Raw genomic sequence first — 16771 nt, forward strand, 5'->3', positions numbered from 1 at the left:
CTACAAGGAAGTCCCTCCGGCTACTGCTCAAGTGGGTCCACAGTCCGGGATCATCTAGACTTAAGGAACTAAATTCAGCAGCAGCTGTTTCTTGTGCCTCCACCACACTCTTCTCTGATCTACACTTTTCTTCAGGAATGTGCATGGTTACCTCCATTTGAGATGGAGCTATGGATGCTGCAGTAGCTGCCAGGTCACCTGCACTCTGACTAACTGGGAGATCAGGCATCTCCTCGCCACTCACATCCTCACTGGGGCCAGAAGGCTCACCGTGAACATTTGTGTCTGTGTAGCTCAAGAGAGCTCCTTTCTTTCTTTTTCTGAATGCTGCCCCAGAGGGGCGTTTTCTTCTTTCACTCATGAATGCGGCTCTGTGCCAGCTAGAGAGGCTCTCAACACTCAGTTGAAGGGGACAGATAAGCAGGCTGGTAGCAGGGCCTGATATCAGCATCTTAAGGGCCTAACTGGCTCCTACTACGTCAATTGACGGCCTGTTCTCCTCAAGTGGGTTCAAGGAAGCAGCGGGAGACAGGAAGCTCCCTAAGAAGCTGGTGTGAATCAGTCCAGGCTCCTGGGGGTGCTGGAGAGGTACATAAGAAGCTCCTCTGCCTGCAGCTCCAGCTGCTTTCTGTTATTCTCTCACCTTTTCTCCTGCCTGCCTGTTTTGTCTCCTGTGACCTCCTTCCTCCAGCACAGCACGCCACCATCTCTGTGCATCTCGAGCAGAGAGAATACATATGCACCAGCAGCAGACACAATTTTCTACACTCCGGGTGCACCCCCCCCCCGCCGAGTCTGGCACCTGAGGCAGCCGCGTCAGTTCGCCTCATGGTAAGTCCAGTCCTGGGTGTAGTATTGCTAACAGAACGCAGACAGCAATATCTGTCAACGCGTAGGTGTCTTGGCATTTAGCCACCAATGCCATGAGGTGGCCTGCCTCAGTTTCCCCTTCTACACAGCAGCGGGGGCCTGTTCTGCTTTTGCTGCTGTGCCAAGCTTCCAGTCTGCTGAAAAGTAACGTGCTGGTGGGGCTGGCTTGTCACCATCGCTAGCACGTACAACAGTTTCTTCCACCAATCCGGTAGGTCCCAGATCTTTAAAGGGTTAACCACTAGTATTAACTCCTTTGTCTTGACCCATAGATGAAGTAGTAAAAGACACAAGATTAACAGCAAAGCTACAGTGGCCAGGCTTTTTTCCCCCACACAATTTAACTTGTTTAGTATCTACGGCATATTCCCAGTTCGTTGTGCCCCCTGGTAGGCACTCTGATGCCCATTCTCCTGCCTCTTTGTAGAAGGCTTTTAATTCAGGCAGGTGTTCGGGGCTTTGGCAAGGAAAGGGTGCACCGCAACCATGCCTGGCCTCCGCCCCTCCCTCTGGCATTTCTCTGGGCTGGACCCCACTCCCTTGTGAAGTTTCACCCATGCAGAGATGTTTTCTCCCTGTCACCTTGACGAGACAGTCTTCTCGCTTACAAGAGTAGCAAGAACAACATCTTTCAATGGGGTGCTCTGGACCCCTTTGGAGACCCCACTTTCTGTTCCCAACAGGTCAGCCGGATGGACTCCCCCTCCGGGAGATCTGACCCCCAGTTCTCCCTTCAAACCGGATCTACAGGCGAGGGGTTTGGCATTTTAAATGCAGACTTTCCCCCCTCCTCCTGGGAAACGGACTCTCCGCCCCCCACTCAACTTCTGTCTGGGCTTCCCTATCTGGGCTCCCCTCTGGGTCAGACACCCCTGTGTCCCCCAAATGGGATGGTGACTCTGGCCCAGCTGTGGGCTCCCAGCTACCAGCTATAGCAGACTCGTCACTAGCCAGCAAAATTCCCCCCCTTTCACTTCCAGCTACAGAGTCCCTGGGGTCTGTTCCCACCGCACTGCTCACCAGGACCCCAACTTTCACCTTCAGGACACAGGTCTCCGTGAACACCAGGGCAGGCCCTGCACCCTGCTGACCTGCAACTTCCCGGCAGTCAGCAGCTGGGGTGGTCCCCCTGTTCCAAGGTGGTACATTCCCTTTCCCCAGGGAGGAGATTACGGGACAGGAGCTGGCTTCGTTGTCCAGCCCCTCCCTCTGGAGCTTGCCTTGAGCCCCAGGGCTACAGGAACTGGCCACAACCATCCCTGCCCCCAAAACTGCATCCTTTACTGCTGCAGAGAAATCTAAGAGACACCCTCCTATTCCCCATGTGTCTTCACCCCACCCCCACCCCCAGGGCTTTTAGCACAAGATTCCTTCTCACTGCTGACCCACCCTGGGACAGATGCTATCCCATTAAAGAAATCATTCCCCAATAGAAACCATGCAAAAGTGTGTGCCACCATTGCAACAGTCAGTTCAGCATTCAAATCCCTAGTTTGCATGTGTACTTTGGCTAAAGGTGCAAGGACTTTGTAATCATAGAATCATAGAATATCAGGGTTGGAAGGGACCTCAGGAGGTATCTAGTCCAATCCCCTGCTCAAAGCAGGACCAATTCCCAACTAAATCATCCCAGCCAGGGCTTTGTCAAGCCTGACCTTAAAACCCTCTAAGGACGGAGATTCCACCACCTCCCTAGGGAACCCATTCCAGTACTTCACCACCCTCCTAATGAAAAAGTTTTTCCTAATATCCAACCTAAACCTCCCCTACTGCAACTTGAGACCATTGCTCCTTGTTCTGTCATCTGCCACCCCTGAGAACAGTCTAGATCCATCCTCTTTGGATCCCCCTTCAGGTAGTTGAAAGCAGCTATCAAATCCCCCCTCATTCTTCTCTTCTACAGACTAAACAATCCCAGTTCCCTCAGCCTCTCCTCATAAGTCATGTGCTCCAACCCCCTAATCATTTTTGTTGCCCTCTGCTGGACTCTTTCCAATTTTTCCACATCCTTCTTGTAGTGGGGGGCCCAAAACACAGTACTCCAGATGAGGCCTCACCAATATCAAATAGAGGGGAATGATCACATCCCTCGATCTGCTGGCAATACCCCTACTTATACAACCCAAAATGCTGTTAGCCTTCTTGGCAACAAGGACACACTGTTGACTCATATCCAGCTTCTCTTCCTCTGTAACCCCTAGGTCCTTTTCTGCAGATCTCCCACCAGTAATCTCCCACCAGTTCTAATTCTGCCATTTTACCTGGCAACAAATCCTTCTCCTGGATCAGATCAGTAGTATAGAACTCAATAGTATTCATCACCATGCATTTTTGATAGGTTTCCACGCCCCTTTTAGGGCTTATGTCCCGCCTTCCCACCCCGTTTCCGTTGGCGCTGAAGTGTGGCGCCGTCGGCCATTTTGGAAAAATGTGTATGTGTATGTGTTTGACTAGGGGAAGTGTTGTGTATGTTTGTGCTTGGGTACATGGAGAGAAAAATGTTGAAAGAAGAGCGTGAGAGAGTTTAAAGATGAAAAAAGAAAGTTTGAGTAAAGTTTAGAGAAAAAAGGAAATTTGAAAGAAGAGAGGGAAGTTATTGATGAAAAGAGGCTGGTAAAGGCTGTTGTGTCCTGGGTGTAGGACTGCAAACCATCGTCATACACCGCTTCCACTGCGACTTTGCTCTGCTGACAGCCAATTTCTCCATGTTGTCTGTCATGGGCTCCTGGGTACTCGGGAAATGTGCGCGGTGCTAACCACCGTCCTCCACCGCTTCCACTGCAACTCTGCTCTCCTGGTGCCATGAATCCACCTCACAGGTCGTCTCATCGTTCAGTATAAATATTTATTCTCGTGGCATCCGTCGTCATCCATCGATTCTGCTGCAAGTCTGCTTTCCTGCTCTCCTTCAGATGCCATACCACGGCAAGCATGGAGCCCACTCAGCTCACCGCTGCTGCGGTGAGCATTGTAAATACCTCACAATAGACAATGGACACAGATTTTCTCAAAGCAAGGGCCCTGGCAATTTGGAGATCATGGTGGTAATGGGCCAGGTTCATGCCATGGAACACTGATTCTGGGTCTAAGAAACAAGCACAGACTGGTGGGACTGCATAGTGTTGCGGGTCTGGGATGATTCCCAGTGGCTGCCAAACTTTCTCATGCGTAAGGGCACTTTCATAGAACTTTGTGACTTGCTTTCCCCTACCCTGAAGCGCAAGAATACCAAGATGAGAGCAGCCCTCGCAGTTGAGAAGTGAGTGTTGATAGCCCTCTGGAAGCTTGCAACGCCAGACAGCTACCGGTCAGTCGGGAATCAATTTGGAGTGGGTAAGTGCTGTGATCCAAGTAGCCAACGCACTCACTGAGCTGCTGATCTCAAGCGTAGTGACTCTGGGAAATGTGCAGGTCATAGTGAATGGCTTTGCTGCAATGGGATTCCCTAACTGTGATGGGGCGATAGACAGAACCCATATCCCTATCTTGGCACCGGAGCACCAAGACAGCCAGTACATAAACGGAAAGGGGTAGTTTTCAATGGTGCTGTAAGCACTGGTGGATCACAAGGGACATTTCACCGACATCAACGTGGGATGGCCGGCAAAGGTACATGAGGCGCGCATCTTCAGGAACTCTGGTCTGTTTGAACAGCTGCAGGAAGAGACTTACTTCCCAGACCAGAAAATACCCCTTAATGCCATGGCTCATGAAGCCATACACAGGCACCCTGGACAGCATTAAGGAGCTGTTCAACTATAGGCTGAGCAAGTGCAGAATGGTGGTAGAATGTGCCTTTGGATGTTTAAAAGGACGCTGGCGCAGTTTACTGACTCGGTTAGACCTCAACAAAACCAATATTCCCATTGTCATTGCCGCTTGCGGTGTGCTCCACAATATCTGTGAAAGTAAGGGGGAGACATTTATGGTGGGCTGGGATGTTGAGGCATATCGCCTGGCCGCTGATTACCCACAGCCATACACCAGGGCGACTAGAAGAGCACAGTAGGGCACGCTGTGCATCAGAGTAGCTTTGAAAACCAGTTTCATGACTGGCCAGGCTACGGTGTGAAAGTTCTGTTTGTTTCTCCTTGATGAAAATCCACCCCCTTGGTTCACTCTACTTCCCTGTAAGCCAACCACCCTCCCCTCCTTCGATCACCTCTTGAAGAGGCAATAAAGTCATTATTGTTTCAAAATCATGCATTCTTTATTAATTCATCACACAAACAAGGGGATAACTGCCAACGTAGCCCAGGAGGGGTGGGGTGGTGGAGGAGGGGAAGAGGGAAGGACAAGGCCACATTGCACTTCAAAACTTATTGAATGCCAGCCTTCTGTTGCTTGGGCAGTCTTCTGGGGTGGAGTATTTGGGTGCCCGGAGGGCCCCCCCACCAAGTTCTTGGGCCTCTGGGAGAGGAGGCTATGGAGCTTGGGGAGGAGGGCAGGCAGTTACACAGGAGCTGCAGCGGCCGTCTGTGCTCCTGCTGCATTTCCTGCAGCTCCACCAGACACCGGAGCATATCAGTAGCCTCAGCATTGAATCCTGTCTCCTCTCATTGTGCTGCCACCATCTCTCCTCTTGCTCCCGCCACCTCTCCTCTTGCTCGTCCCTCCTGTCCTCGTGTTCATTTTCTGCTTTCCTGGACTCTGACATTGTTTGCCTCCATGCAGTCTGCTGAGCACTTTCAGTGCGGGAGGACTGCATGAGCTCAGAGAACATTTAATTGCAAGCGCGTTTTTTTCACCTTCTTATCTGCGCTAGCCTCTGGGGTGGAGATGATAGGGGGAGGGTTGAAACATTTGCAGCTGTGGGAGGAAAAAATGGGAGAATAGTATTTAAAAAGACACATTTTAGAGAACAATGGGTAGACTCTTTCACAGTGAACCAAGCTGTTAACATTACATAGCACATGTACTTTCAGTACAAGGTCACATTTTGCCTCTTACATTGAGACCCTGCTGGTTTGGTGTGAGAGATCACACACGCAGCACCCTCTTTTCCCATACCAAGCACCTGTTGGGTTGGCCATTTAAGAGGAGGGGCTGTACTGGCCGCGAATGCATCCCAAGTCTTCAGGGCAAATTAATCCTTAGGCAGATCTTCCCCCTACAGGCAGTATAAGACAAGTATTTACACTTTCCCGTTACATACATCAATGGCTAACGGTTATCCTTTGTTAATACAAGCTCCCTTTAGACACGACCTTATCTCAAGGTTTCTGCTTAAATCCGCATTCCATCCTTATCAACTAAAAGCGAGGCGATAAACGGCACCTCTTACAACTCTTGCATTGTTAGGGTTAGGGTTAGGGCTGCCTTTCATTCTGTCCTTAAATTGACTGAAACATTTACCCTGCTTTTAATTCTGCTGCCATATCATTAAACGCGCTTGCTTTTAAACCATGCATTATATTTACACAGATGCACTCACCAGAGGTGCCTCCTCCGGCTTCATGGTCCATGAGCTTGGGTTGGGCGGGTATTGGCTCCAGCGTGATAAACAGTTCCTGGCGGTCGGGGAGAATGGTTTCTCGGCTCGCTAGCCTCCTCCTCCTCCTCCTCATCCCTATTGCGTGAGACTGCCCCCTTGCAAGTGTCCATGCACAGGGGTAGGGTAGTGGTGGGGAGCCCCCCCTCGCATTGCATGCAGCTCATCATAGAAGCCGCATGTCACACACAAAGTGCTGCAACATGACACTGAGGCAGGGGGAGGGGGCGAGACTCTGCCTGCTGGAAGCCAATGGGAGCAGCTAAATCAGGCCCAGGTGCCCAATCAGCCGCTCCACACGCCGCACCCATGACGGGAAGGAGGAAAAATCCCAGACAGTTGCACCGGCCCTGGGCAAACCCGACAGCCCCTCCCCGCCGCTTGCCTGCGGGCCGCACCGCGAGCCCACGCGGGCTGCATGTTGTGCAGGCCTGTCCTAGCCTCTGTTCTGGCTTTTCCAGGCCTTAATTGCTGCTCAGGGTTAATTAAAGCCACAGCTGTCCTGTAACGCCCTCCTGTCCAGGGCAGGGTTTGGGGACAGGTATTTTGCTACCCATAGACACAGGACTTGGTGTTGGATGGGTGATTTCACTTGAGCCTTGTGCCTCCCTGCTTTAACCCACAAGACTCCTGGCTCCCAGCCCTCCCTGCTCTAACCACCAGCCCCCACTGCCCTCCCAGAGCCAGGGAGAGAACCCAGGAGTCCTGGCTCCCAGCCCCCCCACTCTAACCACCAGCTCCCACTCCCCTCCCAGAGCCGGGGAGAGAACCCAGGAGTCCTGGCTCCCAGCTCCCCCTGCTCTAACCACCAGCCCCCCTGTAACGATGCTGCCTTTTGTGGGATATTTATGAGAATATCAATTCAGGACAGATTGTTTAGAGCAGGGCAGTCACAGCCCTAGGCTGGGGTTCCTTTGCACACCAAGGGAAACCAAACCCGCCAAATGGAGATGACTTCGGTCTCACCCCACTGGCTGACCACAAGTCACACAAGCAATTCCCTCAGACACTCCAGTATCCCCACCAGTGCCGCTCGTTATGGGGATGAATGGTTATGAAAACCAAGACCCCAGTAAAAGAAAAAAGGTTGCCTCGATCCCAAAGGACCAAGGCCCAGACCCAGGTCAATATACAAATCAGATCTTACCCACAAATCACAGTTTCCAGTCCTTTAGAATCTAAAATCTAAAGGTTTATTCATAAAAGAAAGAAATCTAGATGAGAGCTAAAACTGGTTAAAGGAATCACTTACAGACAGTAATGGCAAAGTTCTTGGTTCAGGCTTGTAGCAGTGATGGAATAAATCAGGCTCAAATCAAGTCTCTGGAGTCCATCCACAGCTGGGATGGGTCAGTCAGTCCTTTGTTCAGAACTTCAGTTTATAGCAAAGTCCCTCCAGAGGTATGAAGCAGGATTGAAGACAAGATGGAGATAAGGCAGCTGCCTTTTATAGTCTCCTCCAGGTGTAAGGACACCTCTTTGTTCTTACTGTGGAAAATTACAGCAAAATGGAGTTTGGAGTCACATGGGCAAGTCACATATCCATGCATGATTCAGATCTGTACCGACAGTAGCCAGGAAGATTTCTTATGTGGATTGGAGTCTTCCAAAGTCCATTGTGAGTTAAGTGTTTCTTGATTGGGCACTTAACTTGCAAATTCCTTTCTCAAGAAGCTGACCAAATGCTTTACCAAGGCTACTTCAGAATTAAAACACATTGAGATACAAGTACATAGCCAATATTCATAACTGAAACTAGAAAAATGATACATGCATCCAGATAGCATAATCATAATCAGCAAATCATAACCTTTTCACAGACACCTTACACAACAATCTTTGCTGCAAATATATAGCAGTGGTTGCAAAAACGATCTATACAGTTACAGGTTATGTCAGTAACATCACACCCCCTCTGCTCTAACCACCAGCCCCCTCACACCCCCCAGATCCAGGTATAGAACTAAGGAGTCCTGGGTCCCAGCACCCCCCTGCTTTACCCACTAGACTCCCCTCCCCTCCTCGAGTCAGGTATAGAACCCAGGAGTCCTTGGCTCCCAACCCCCCTGCTTTAACCCACCAGCGCCTCCCAGAGCCAGGGAGAGAACCCAGGAGTCCTGGCTCTCAGCCCCCTGGGCTGTACCCCACTAGACAGAATCAGCCATTCAGAGTGGAACTAGTCTGTGGTTTATTGCCCCCGGACAAGATCGCAGGGACAGCGTTGCCAGCGGCCGTGTGGGGCGCAACCCTGGGGCTCGCCGGTCGGGCTCAGATGGACGTGCTGTTCTCGATTTGTTGGGGATCCAGGTAGCGGTAGGGGATTGGCAGGGATTTGTTCCTCTCTTGGATCTCCTGGGAGAGCTGGGCCAGGCGCCCCTGGAAGGCTGCGATCAGCCGCTTGGGCTCCTCCTCTGTGAAGTGCTCGTCGGGGTACGTGCCCAGGGATCTCTGCAAGGGAACGGGAGAGCAGTGAGGGACAACACGGAAGGGCTCCCTCACCTGGTGCTGAGATGCAGCCACCTCTGGGGTGGGGCAGCTGGTTACCCAGGGACCCCTCGCCCGGCGCTGAGATTCAGCCACCTCTGGGGTGGGGTGGCTGGTTATCCGGGGACCCCTCGCCCGGCGCTGAGATGCAGCCACCTCTGGGGCGGTGCGGCCGGTTACCCAGGGACCCCTCGCCCGGCGCTGAGATGCAGCCACCTCTGGGGCGGTGCGGCCGGTTACCCAGGGACCCCTCGCCCGGCGCTGAGATGCAGCCACCTCTGGGGTGGGGCGGCTGGTTACCCAGGGACCCCTCGCCCGGCGCTGAGATGCAGCCACCTCTGGGGTGGGGCGGCCGGTTACCCAGGGACCCCTCGCCCGGCGCTGAGATTCAGCCACCTCTGGGGTGGGGTGGCTGGTTATCCGGGGACCCCTCGCCCGGCGCTGAGATGCAGCCACCTCTGGGGCGGGGCGGCTGGTTACACAAGGATCCCTCATGTGCCCTAGAGCGCAGGGAAGGTGTTTAACAGCTGTGTAGCAACACTGGGAAGAGTTCACGCCAGGGAGGGAAGGAGAATCCTGTGGCCGGTTGAAACAACACGGTGGAATTTATGGGTGTTTGAACGGAATCCCCCAAAGTGCAGCTGGGCCGGGACACCTGGGTTCATGCCCCGGCTCATGGGAAATGTCAGCAGGTCCTTTATTGTTACCACAAGGGGGGGGGAGAACTCAGCTGAACGGCTCATTAAAGAGACATCCCCAGCCACAGCCCAGCGCCCCCTAGCGCCACCCTGGGGCCAGCCCCGCCTGCCAGGGGAGAGCGCCCCCTGCCGAGCCCCCCGCCCTGCCCCACAGCGCCCCTCTGCCGCCCGGGGGCCAGCCCCGCCTGCCAGAGGATAACGCCCCCTGTTGCCCCTGCTCCGCTCCCTTCCCCAAAGCGCCCCCTAGCGCCACCCTGGGGCCAGCCCCGCCTGCCAGGGGAGAGCGCCCCCTGCTGCCCCTGCCCCACGGCCCCCCATAGCTCCCGTGTCCTCACCGAGTCCCCCAGCTCGCAGCAGAGGACCCAGAGGGTGTAGATGGTGATGCTGGTGCTGTTGACCTCCGGGATGGTGTCCAGGTAGCTCTCCAGGGAGGAGGTGCCCTTAGCCTGGGGCGGGGGGTTCCTCATGGAGGACGGGAAGTTGGGCATCCAAGCGCCGAGCTCGTACTGCGGCCCAGAGAGACCCCCCAGTCAGAGCAGCCGGGGACCCCCCAGCCCAGCCAGGGATCCCCTCCTCACCCCGCCCAGGGGGCACCAGTACAGGGAAGGTCTGGCTCAACCAAGAGGCCTGGGCACCCGGGGCTTGGTCGGAATCTCTCCCACGGCCAACGGGTGGGAGAATCAAGGGGGAGGGGGGTTGGGCTACTGAGTGCGGCAGTGGGGGAGGGTCCTGGGGGGCTGGGGCAGGGTCCTGAGGTGTCCAGGATCTCACTGGGGTTGGGTGCTGGGTGGGGGATTGGCCGCTAGAGCAGGGTCCTGGGGATTGAGGTGTCATTGGGGTGGGGTGCAGGGTGCGGGTGTTGGTGGCGGGATGCCAGGTCCCCATGCTGGGTGCCAGGATGTCAGTGGCTGGACCCCAGGGCCCCGTGTGGGGGGTGCAGGGTGGGGGTGTTGGTGGCTGGACCCCAGGGCCCTGTGTGGGGGGTGCAGGGTGGGGGTGTCGGTGGCTGCACCCCAGGTCCCTGTGGGGGGTAGGGAATGAGCCCCCCCCTCCGAGCACCTGGCTGGCCTCTCCCTACCTGCCCGTTGCTGAGGGCGGCGTGCCGGGCCGAGCAGCAGTAGATCCACATGGTCAGGTACTTGATGAGCTCGGGGATGCTCTGCAGGGATGAGGGGAAGCCTGCGGGATGGAGAACGGGTGTCACTGACCTGGCCCAGCCCTGCTCTGTGGCCTTGGGCTGGGACCCCTAGAGTCGGGTTTGATGCCTCCCTCTGCCGGAGCCTCCCCCAGTGAGTCGCTCCCCTGCTCCAGGTCTCAGCTCAGCCACGCGCCATCTCCCTGCCCTGCCTGTTCCCACGGCGGGGCCGTTCCCAGTCACCCCACAGCCCCATCCCACCACTGTGATCCAGGCCACCCTGTCCCTGCAGGGTCGCTGGCCCCATTGACTCCGATGGAGAGACACCAATTGACACCAGCTGGGATCTGGCCCCATTGACGCCAATGGAGAGACACCCATTGACACCAGCTGGGATCTGGCCCCATTGACTCCAATGGAGAGACGCCCATTGACATCAGCTGGGATCTGGCTGACAGACACGCAGTCTGGAGATGTCCCCCAGCCACCCCTGCATGGAGCCCGGTGACCAGCGGCTGCAGAGCTCTGGGTTCACATGGCCCTTACCAGATGCCTCGTTCCCCAGGAAGCCTTCATGGAAGATCTCGTCTGCCCAGGCCTGCAGCTCGCAGTCGGCCAGGACATGGGCGTCGCTGCGGTAATAGTGTCTGACGATGCCGGAGACGAAGCTGGAAAGAACAGAGATGTGTCGGCCTGGATGGGTCGATGCAGGCCACATCACTCCCCAGTGCACCAGCGTCACTCAGCCAGCATCACCAAACAGCCCAGTGGTACTGTGCACCCTGGCCGTTACCTAGTGTCCCCTCCACTTCGCCCTTTCCTAGCTGTGGGAGCATGGCCTGGTGGCTAAGCCGCCGGCCTGACCTCCAGGTGATCCTGGATCTCGTCTACAGCAGAGTTGAAGTTTTCATTTCAAATTAGACTTGCTCTTGTGGAAGTTAATTCATTAAATAAGCATCGCCATTGACACAAAACATCTTGGCTTGACTGAAACCAAGTGTTTCCATTCACCCCCAATGAGACCTTTTCCCGGAATTTGATTTGGGGCAAAATTCCCAAAAGTTTGACTTTTCCTCTCCATTCTTGTGTATTTACAAGTTTTCATTCATTTTTCCTAAGCCAACCAATCTACCACACAAAGTAAGTGACGGGGGTTAGGATAAAGGCAGAGGAGGGGATGTGACATAGCTATCTTCAGTGTCTACATTGATCATAGACCTCTAATAAATCAGTCCAAATTGCTTTGAATTTTTCATGCATTCCCTTTCTCTGCAATGCCAGCCATTCGTTAGCTGTGTGATAAGCCAGATCACCAAGCCAGGCATCAATATTTGATGGGGATTGACTTTTCCATTGTGGTAGGGTTACTTTTTTAGTGCCCAAAGCTGCCCATTGGCACCACACTGCCTTGTTACTAGGGAACCTCCAGATATCAGGAATAGAATCTGTGACACACTGTACCTCAAAATAGCTCCCTGGAAAACCCATATGCGTCATTCATCAGAAGGGACCATTATGATCACCTAGTCTGACCTCCTGCACAACGCAGGTCACAGAATCTCACCCACCCATCCCTGTATCAAACCCCTATCCTATGTCTGAGTTACTGAAGTCCTCAAATCGTGGTTTGAAGACCTCAAGCTGCAGAGAATCCTCCAGCAAGTGACCCGTGCCCCACACTGCAGAGGAAGGCGAAAAACCTCCAGGGCCTCTGGCAATCTGCCCTGGAGGAAAATTTCTTCCCGACCCCAAATATGGCGATCAGCTAAACCCTGAGCATGTGGGCAAGACTCACTAGTTTATATCCATTTGTTCTTGTGTCCACATTGGTACTGAGCTTGAATAATTCCTCTCCCTCCCTGATATTTATCCCTCTGATCTATTTATAAAGAGCAATCATATCCCCTCTCAGCCTCCTTTTGGTTAGGCTAAACAAGCCAAGCTCTTTGAGTCTCCTTTCATAAGACAGGTTTTCCATTTCTCAGATCATGCTAGTAACCCTTCTCTGTACCTGTTCCAGTTTGAATTTATCCTTCTTAAATATGGGAGACCAGAACTGCACACAGTATTCCAGATGAGGTCTCACCAGTGCCTTATATAATGGTACTAACACCTCCTTATCTTTGCTGGAAATACCTCGCCTGATGCATCCCAAGACCGCATTAGCTTTTTTAACGGCCATATCACATTGGCGGCTCATAGTCATCCTGTGATCAACCAATACTCCGAGGTCCTTCTCCTCCTCTGTTACTTCCAACTGATGCGTCCCCAATTTATAACCAAAATTCTTGTTATTAATCCCTAAATGCATGACCTTGCACTTTTCACTATTAAATTTCATCCTATTACTATTACTCCAGTTTACAAGGTCATCCAGATCTTCCTGTATGATATCCCGGTCCTTCTCTATGTTAGCAATACCTCCCAGCTTTGTGTCATCTGCAAAGTTTATTAGCACATTCCCACTTTTTGTGCCACGGTCAGTAAGATTAAATAAGATTGGTCCCAAAACCGATCCCTGAGGAACTCCACTGGTAACCTCCTTCCAGCCTGACAGTTCACCTTTCAGTAAGAGCCATTGTAGTCTCCCTTTAACCAGTTCCTTATCCACCTTTCCATTTTCATATTGATCCCCATCTTTTCCAATTTAACTAATAATTCCCCATGTGGAACTGTATCAAATGCCTTACTGAAATTGAGGTAAATTAGATCCACCGCGTTTCCTTTGTCTAAAAAAATCTGTTACCTTCTCAAAGAAGGAGATCAGGTTGCTTTGGCACGATCTACCTTTTGTAAAACCATGTTGTATTTTGTCCCAATTACCATTGACCTCAATGTCCTTAACTACTTTCTCCTTCAGAAATTTTTCCAAGACCTTGCATGCTGCAGATGTCAAACTAACAGGCCTATACTTACTCAAATCACATTTTTCCCCTTTCTTAATAATAGGACCTATGTTAGCAATTCCCCAGTCGTACGGTACAACCCCTGAGTTTACTGATTCATTAAAAATTCTTGCTAATGGGCTTGCAATTTCATGTGCCAGTTCCTTTAATATTCTTGGATGAAGATTATCTGGGCCCCCCCCCCCGATTTAGTCCCACAGTGAGGGAGGGGCAGACTGGGAAACTGGCCAGGCTTCTGACCAGGGTGAGATGGTATAGTCCTGGTGTGCAAAGCTGGGGAGTACTAGCTGGTGCCCTTCTCTGTGTGAGTCATGAGTGGCTCAAGGAGCTTTCATGCAATGTAGCTGGGTGCGTGGGGGCAGGTGTCTGAAAAAGAGACTTTTGGGGAATTCCAGTTTTTTTTAACTCAGAATTCTTTATGTGGCAGGAATAGGGCCGCCCAGGGGCAATTTGCCCCAGGCCCCAGGTCCTTCACTCGCTCCAGGGGCACCGGAAAACTCTTGCAAGACCCAGGTCCCCCGAGCTCCTTCCGCTCCAGGTCTTTGGCAGTGGGGGGGCGGGGGCGGAAGGACCCCTCGCCGTGAAATTACCGCCAAAGCGGGACCCGCCACCGAAGTACTAGGTCTTCGGCGGAAATTCAGTGGTGGGGGCCTCCCGCCACGGGTCTTCGGGGCTCATCGGCGGCGGGTCCTGGAGCGGTAGGATCCCCCCACCGCCGAATTACCGCCAAAGCGGGGGCCCCCTGCTGCCGAAGACCCCAGGCCCCCTGAATCCTCTGGGCGGCCCTGGGCAGGAAAGCCGTGTTTCCAAGCAACTCTGAGCCGGTGGGAATGTTCCACATGCCATCTGCTTCCTCGCCACCCTCTGCCCCGGCTCCTGCTCCTTACCTCTCAATGGCCGACCAGATCTTCAGCCCATCATCCCTGTAGTAGTAGTTGGGGATGCAGTCAACCCCGCGCTCGTGGATGTCATCAGGGAAGCAGAGGGAGTTGTAGGTCAGGCAGGACATGCCCTTGGCCATCAGCACCTTGGTCCCCTCGATCCCCGAGCCCATGCCCTGGGAAGGGACCAGAGACAGAGCCTTCAACCTCTGAGCCAGCGGGCGGGTTAGAATGAAATATCATCACGACCTATTTCAGCACAACGAGACAACTGACAATACACCCCTGTGACAAATGTGCCTCCCCGATGTTTCGCTTTGCGTTGTACCCCGGAAATGACCAATCACTCGCAACCTCCGGTGTTTGTCCAACCAGTTCTTAGAAACCTCCAATGATGGAGATTCCACAACCTCTGTGCTTGCTCCAGAGTTAACTATCTTTAGAGAGAGAAAGCTTTTCCTAACATCTAACCCCAATCTCCCTTGTTGAAGATTAATCCCATTTCTTCTTCTCCTGCCTTCAGCAGGACCAGAAAGCAATTAATCATCATCCTCTTTGTAACATATTTGAAGACTATCAGGTCCCCCACTCTCGGTCTTCTTCTCTCAGGACTAAATGTGCCCCTTATTTTTTTTAACCTGGCCACATAGATCAGGGTTTCTAAACCTTTTATCATGTTTGTTGTTCTTTTCTGGATTCTCTCCAATTTGGCCACTTCTCTCCTAAAGTGTGATGCCCTTTCCCCACCCAGTTCTCCAACTGAGGTCTCACCAGGGCCAGACAATGACCTCCTGGGTTTTACTCAAAACACTCTCGTTAATACAGACTAGAATGATATTATCCTTTTCCCCAAGTGTGTCTAATTGTTGCCTTATATTCCACTATAATTTCCAGATCCTTTTGAGCAGTAAGACCCCCCCAGCAGCCAATTATGTCCCAGGTGGGCATTGGATTTTTCCTTCCTCAGTGGTGCACTTCCCACTTGTCTTCATGGAATTTCAGCTTGTTGATTTCAGCCCAATTTTCCAAGCTGTCACAGTCGCTTTGAGTTCTAATCCTGCCCGTTGAAGTGCTTGCAACCCCTCCTGGCTTGATGTCAGCCTCAAATTATATCAACAAACTCTCCTCTCCGTAGTCCAAGTCATTCATGACAATAATGAATATTGCCGAACCAGGCCTGACCTCTTGTGGGACCCCACTAGATTCCCTGTTTGACAGCTGACCATTGAGAACCCACTCTTGGTGTCTGGTCTTTCAACCACCCATAGTAATTCCATTCAGCCCAAATTTCCCTGGCATGTGTCAAAAGACTCAAATCAAGATGCAAAGAATCCTGTGGCACCTTATAGACTAACAGACGTTTTGCAGCATGAGCTTTCGTGGGTGAATACCCACTTCGTCGGATACTTACTTGCATCCGACGAAGTGGGTATTCACCCACGAAAGCTCATGCTGCAAAACGTCTGTTAGTCTATAAGGTGCCACAGGATTCTTTGCTGCTTTTACAGATCCAGACTAACACGGCTACCCCTCTGATACTTGAAATCAAGATATATCACATTGTAGCGGGCCGGTGTGGCTCCCCTCCTCCCCGGGGAGGGTTGAGCCCGGACACAGGAAGGGGCGGGGCTACAGCGTGGTGAGCCCGCCCCTCAGAGGGTCAGAAGGCGACCCGGAAGGATAAAAGCCGGGCCTTCCAGCCCAGTCAGTGCCCAGCCACTGGGGAGAGCAGACCTGTCGGAGGGAGCTCCTGACGGAGGAACTGCTGGAGCCCCGGGCAGCTGCCTGGACTGGCCGGAGAGCACCCTACCCCGCTACTGGGAAGACCTGCCGGAGCTTCCCCGCGCCACCTACGACGAGGAGCCCGTAGGAGCTTCCCCGCTACCGTGCTGTTACCCCGAGGAACCCCCGGAGCGTGATTGTCCGGACTTCCCCGGGGAACTACCCGATCTACACCCCAGCCCGGGTTGTGAGGAACCCATGCAGTGGGACTTCCCGGACCAGATGCCATGGACCAGGTAGGACAAGAGGGGGATATTGGAAGTGGCCCGGGGGCAGCCGACCTCAGTCAGGCTGCTGACCAGACCGAGCCCATGTCAGTGTGTTGCGGTCAGGATCCCCACTGACCGTCAGCGGTGACGACCTCTGCCTAGGGCCCCGGGCTGGGACACAGTGGAGTGGGTGGGCCTGTGTCCCCCCTGCCACCCCACTCACGGGTGGCAGTTATCCCCCTCTCGTTACTGCTCAGCCCCTGCAACCAGAGGCCTGAGCCCCTGTACTGTTCCCTGCTCAGCCTGCCGCAAGAG

General features: G+C 53.3%; 1 protein-coding gene across 1 annotated transcript in view; it reads right to left on the minus strand.

Annotated features, from left to right (window-relative positions):
* Positions 1-8629: 8629 nt before the first annotated feature.
* LOC123358220 (polyunsaturated fatty acid lipoxygenase ALOX15B-like) overlaps positions 8630-16771 on the minus strand; it is a 44097-nt gene continuing 35955 nt past the window's right edge. Inside the window, exons 10-14 of the mRNA XM_045000884.1 lie at positions 14472-14641; positions 11225-11346; positions 10622-10722; positions 9879-10049; positions 8630-8809 (exon numbers count right to left, since the gene is read on the minus strand). Of these exons, the coding sequence (XP_044856819.1) occupies positions 8630-8809; positions 9879-10049; positions 10622-10722; positions 11225-11346; positions 14472-14641 (744 nt within the window). The remainder of the gene's footprint in view (positions 8810-9878; positions 10050-10621; positions 10723-11224; positions 11347-14471; positions 14642-16771) is intronic.

Source organism: Mauremys mutica, unplaced genomic scaffold (assembly GCF_020497125.1).
Source record: "Mauremys mutica isolate MM-2020 ecotype Southern unplaced genomic scaffold, ASM2049712v1 Super-Scaffold_100033, whole genome shotgun sequence".
Lineage (NCBI taxonomy): Eukaryota > Metazoa > Chordata > Testudines > Geoemydidae > Mauremys > Mauremys mutica.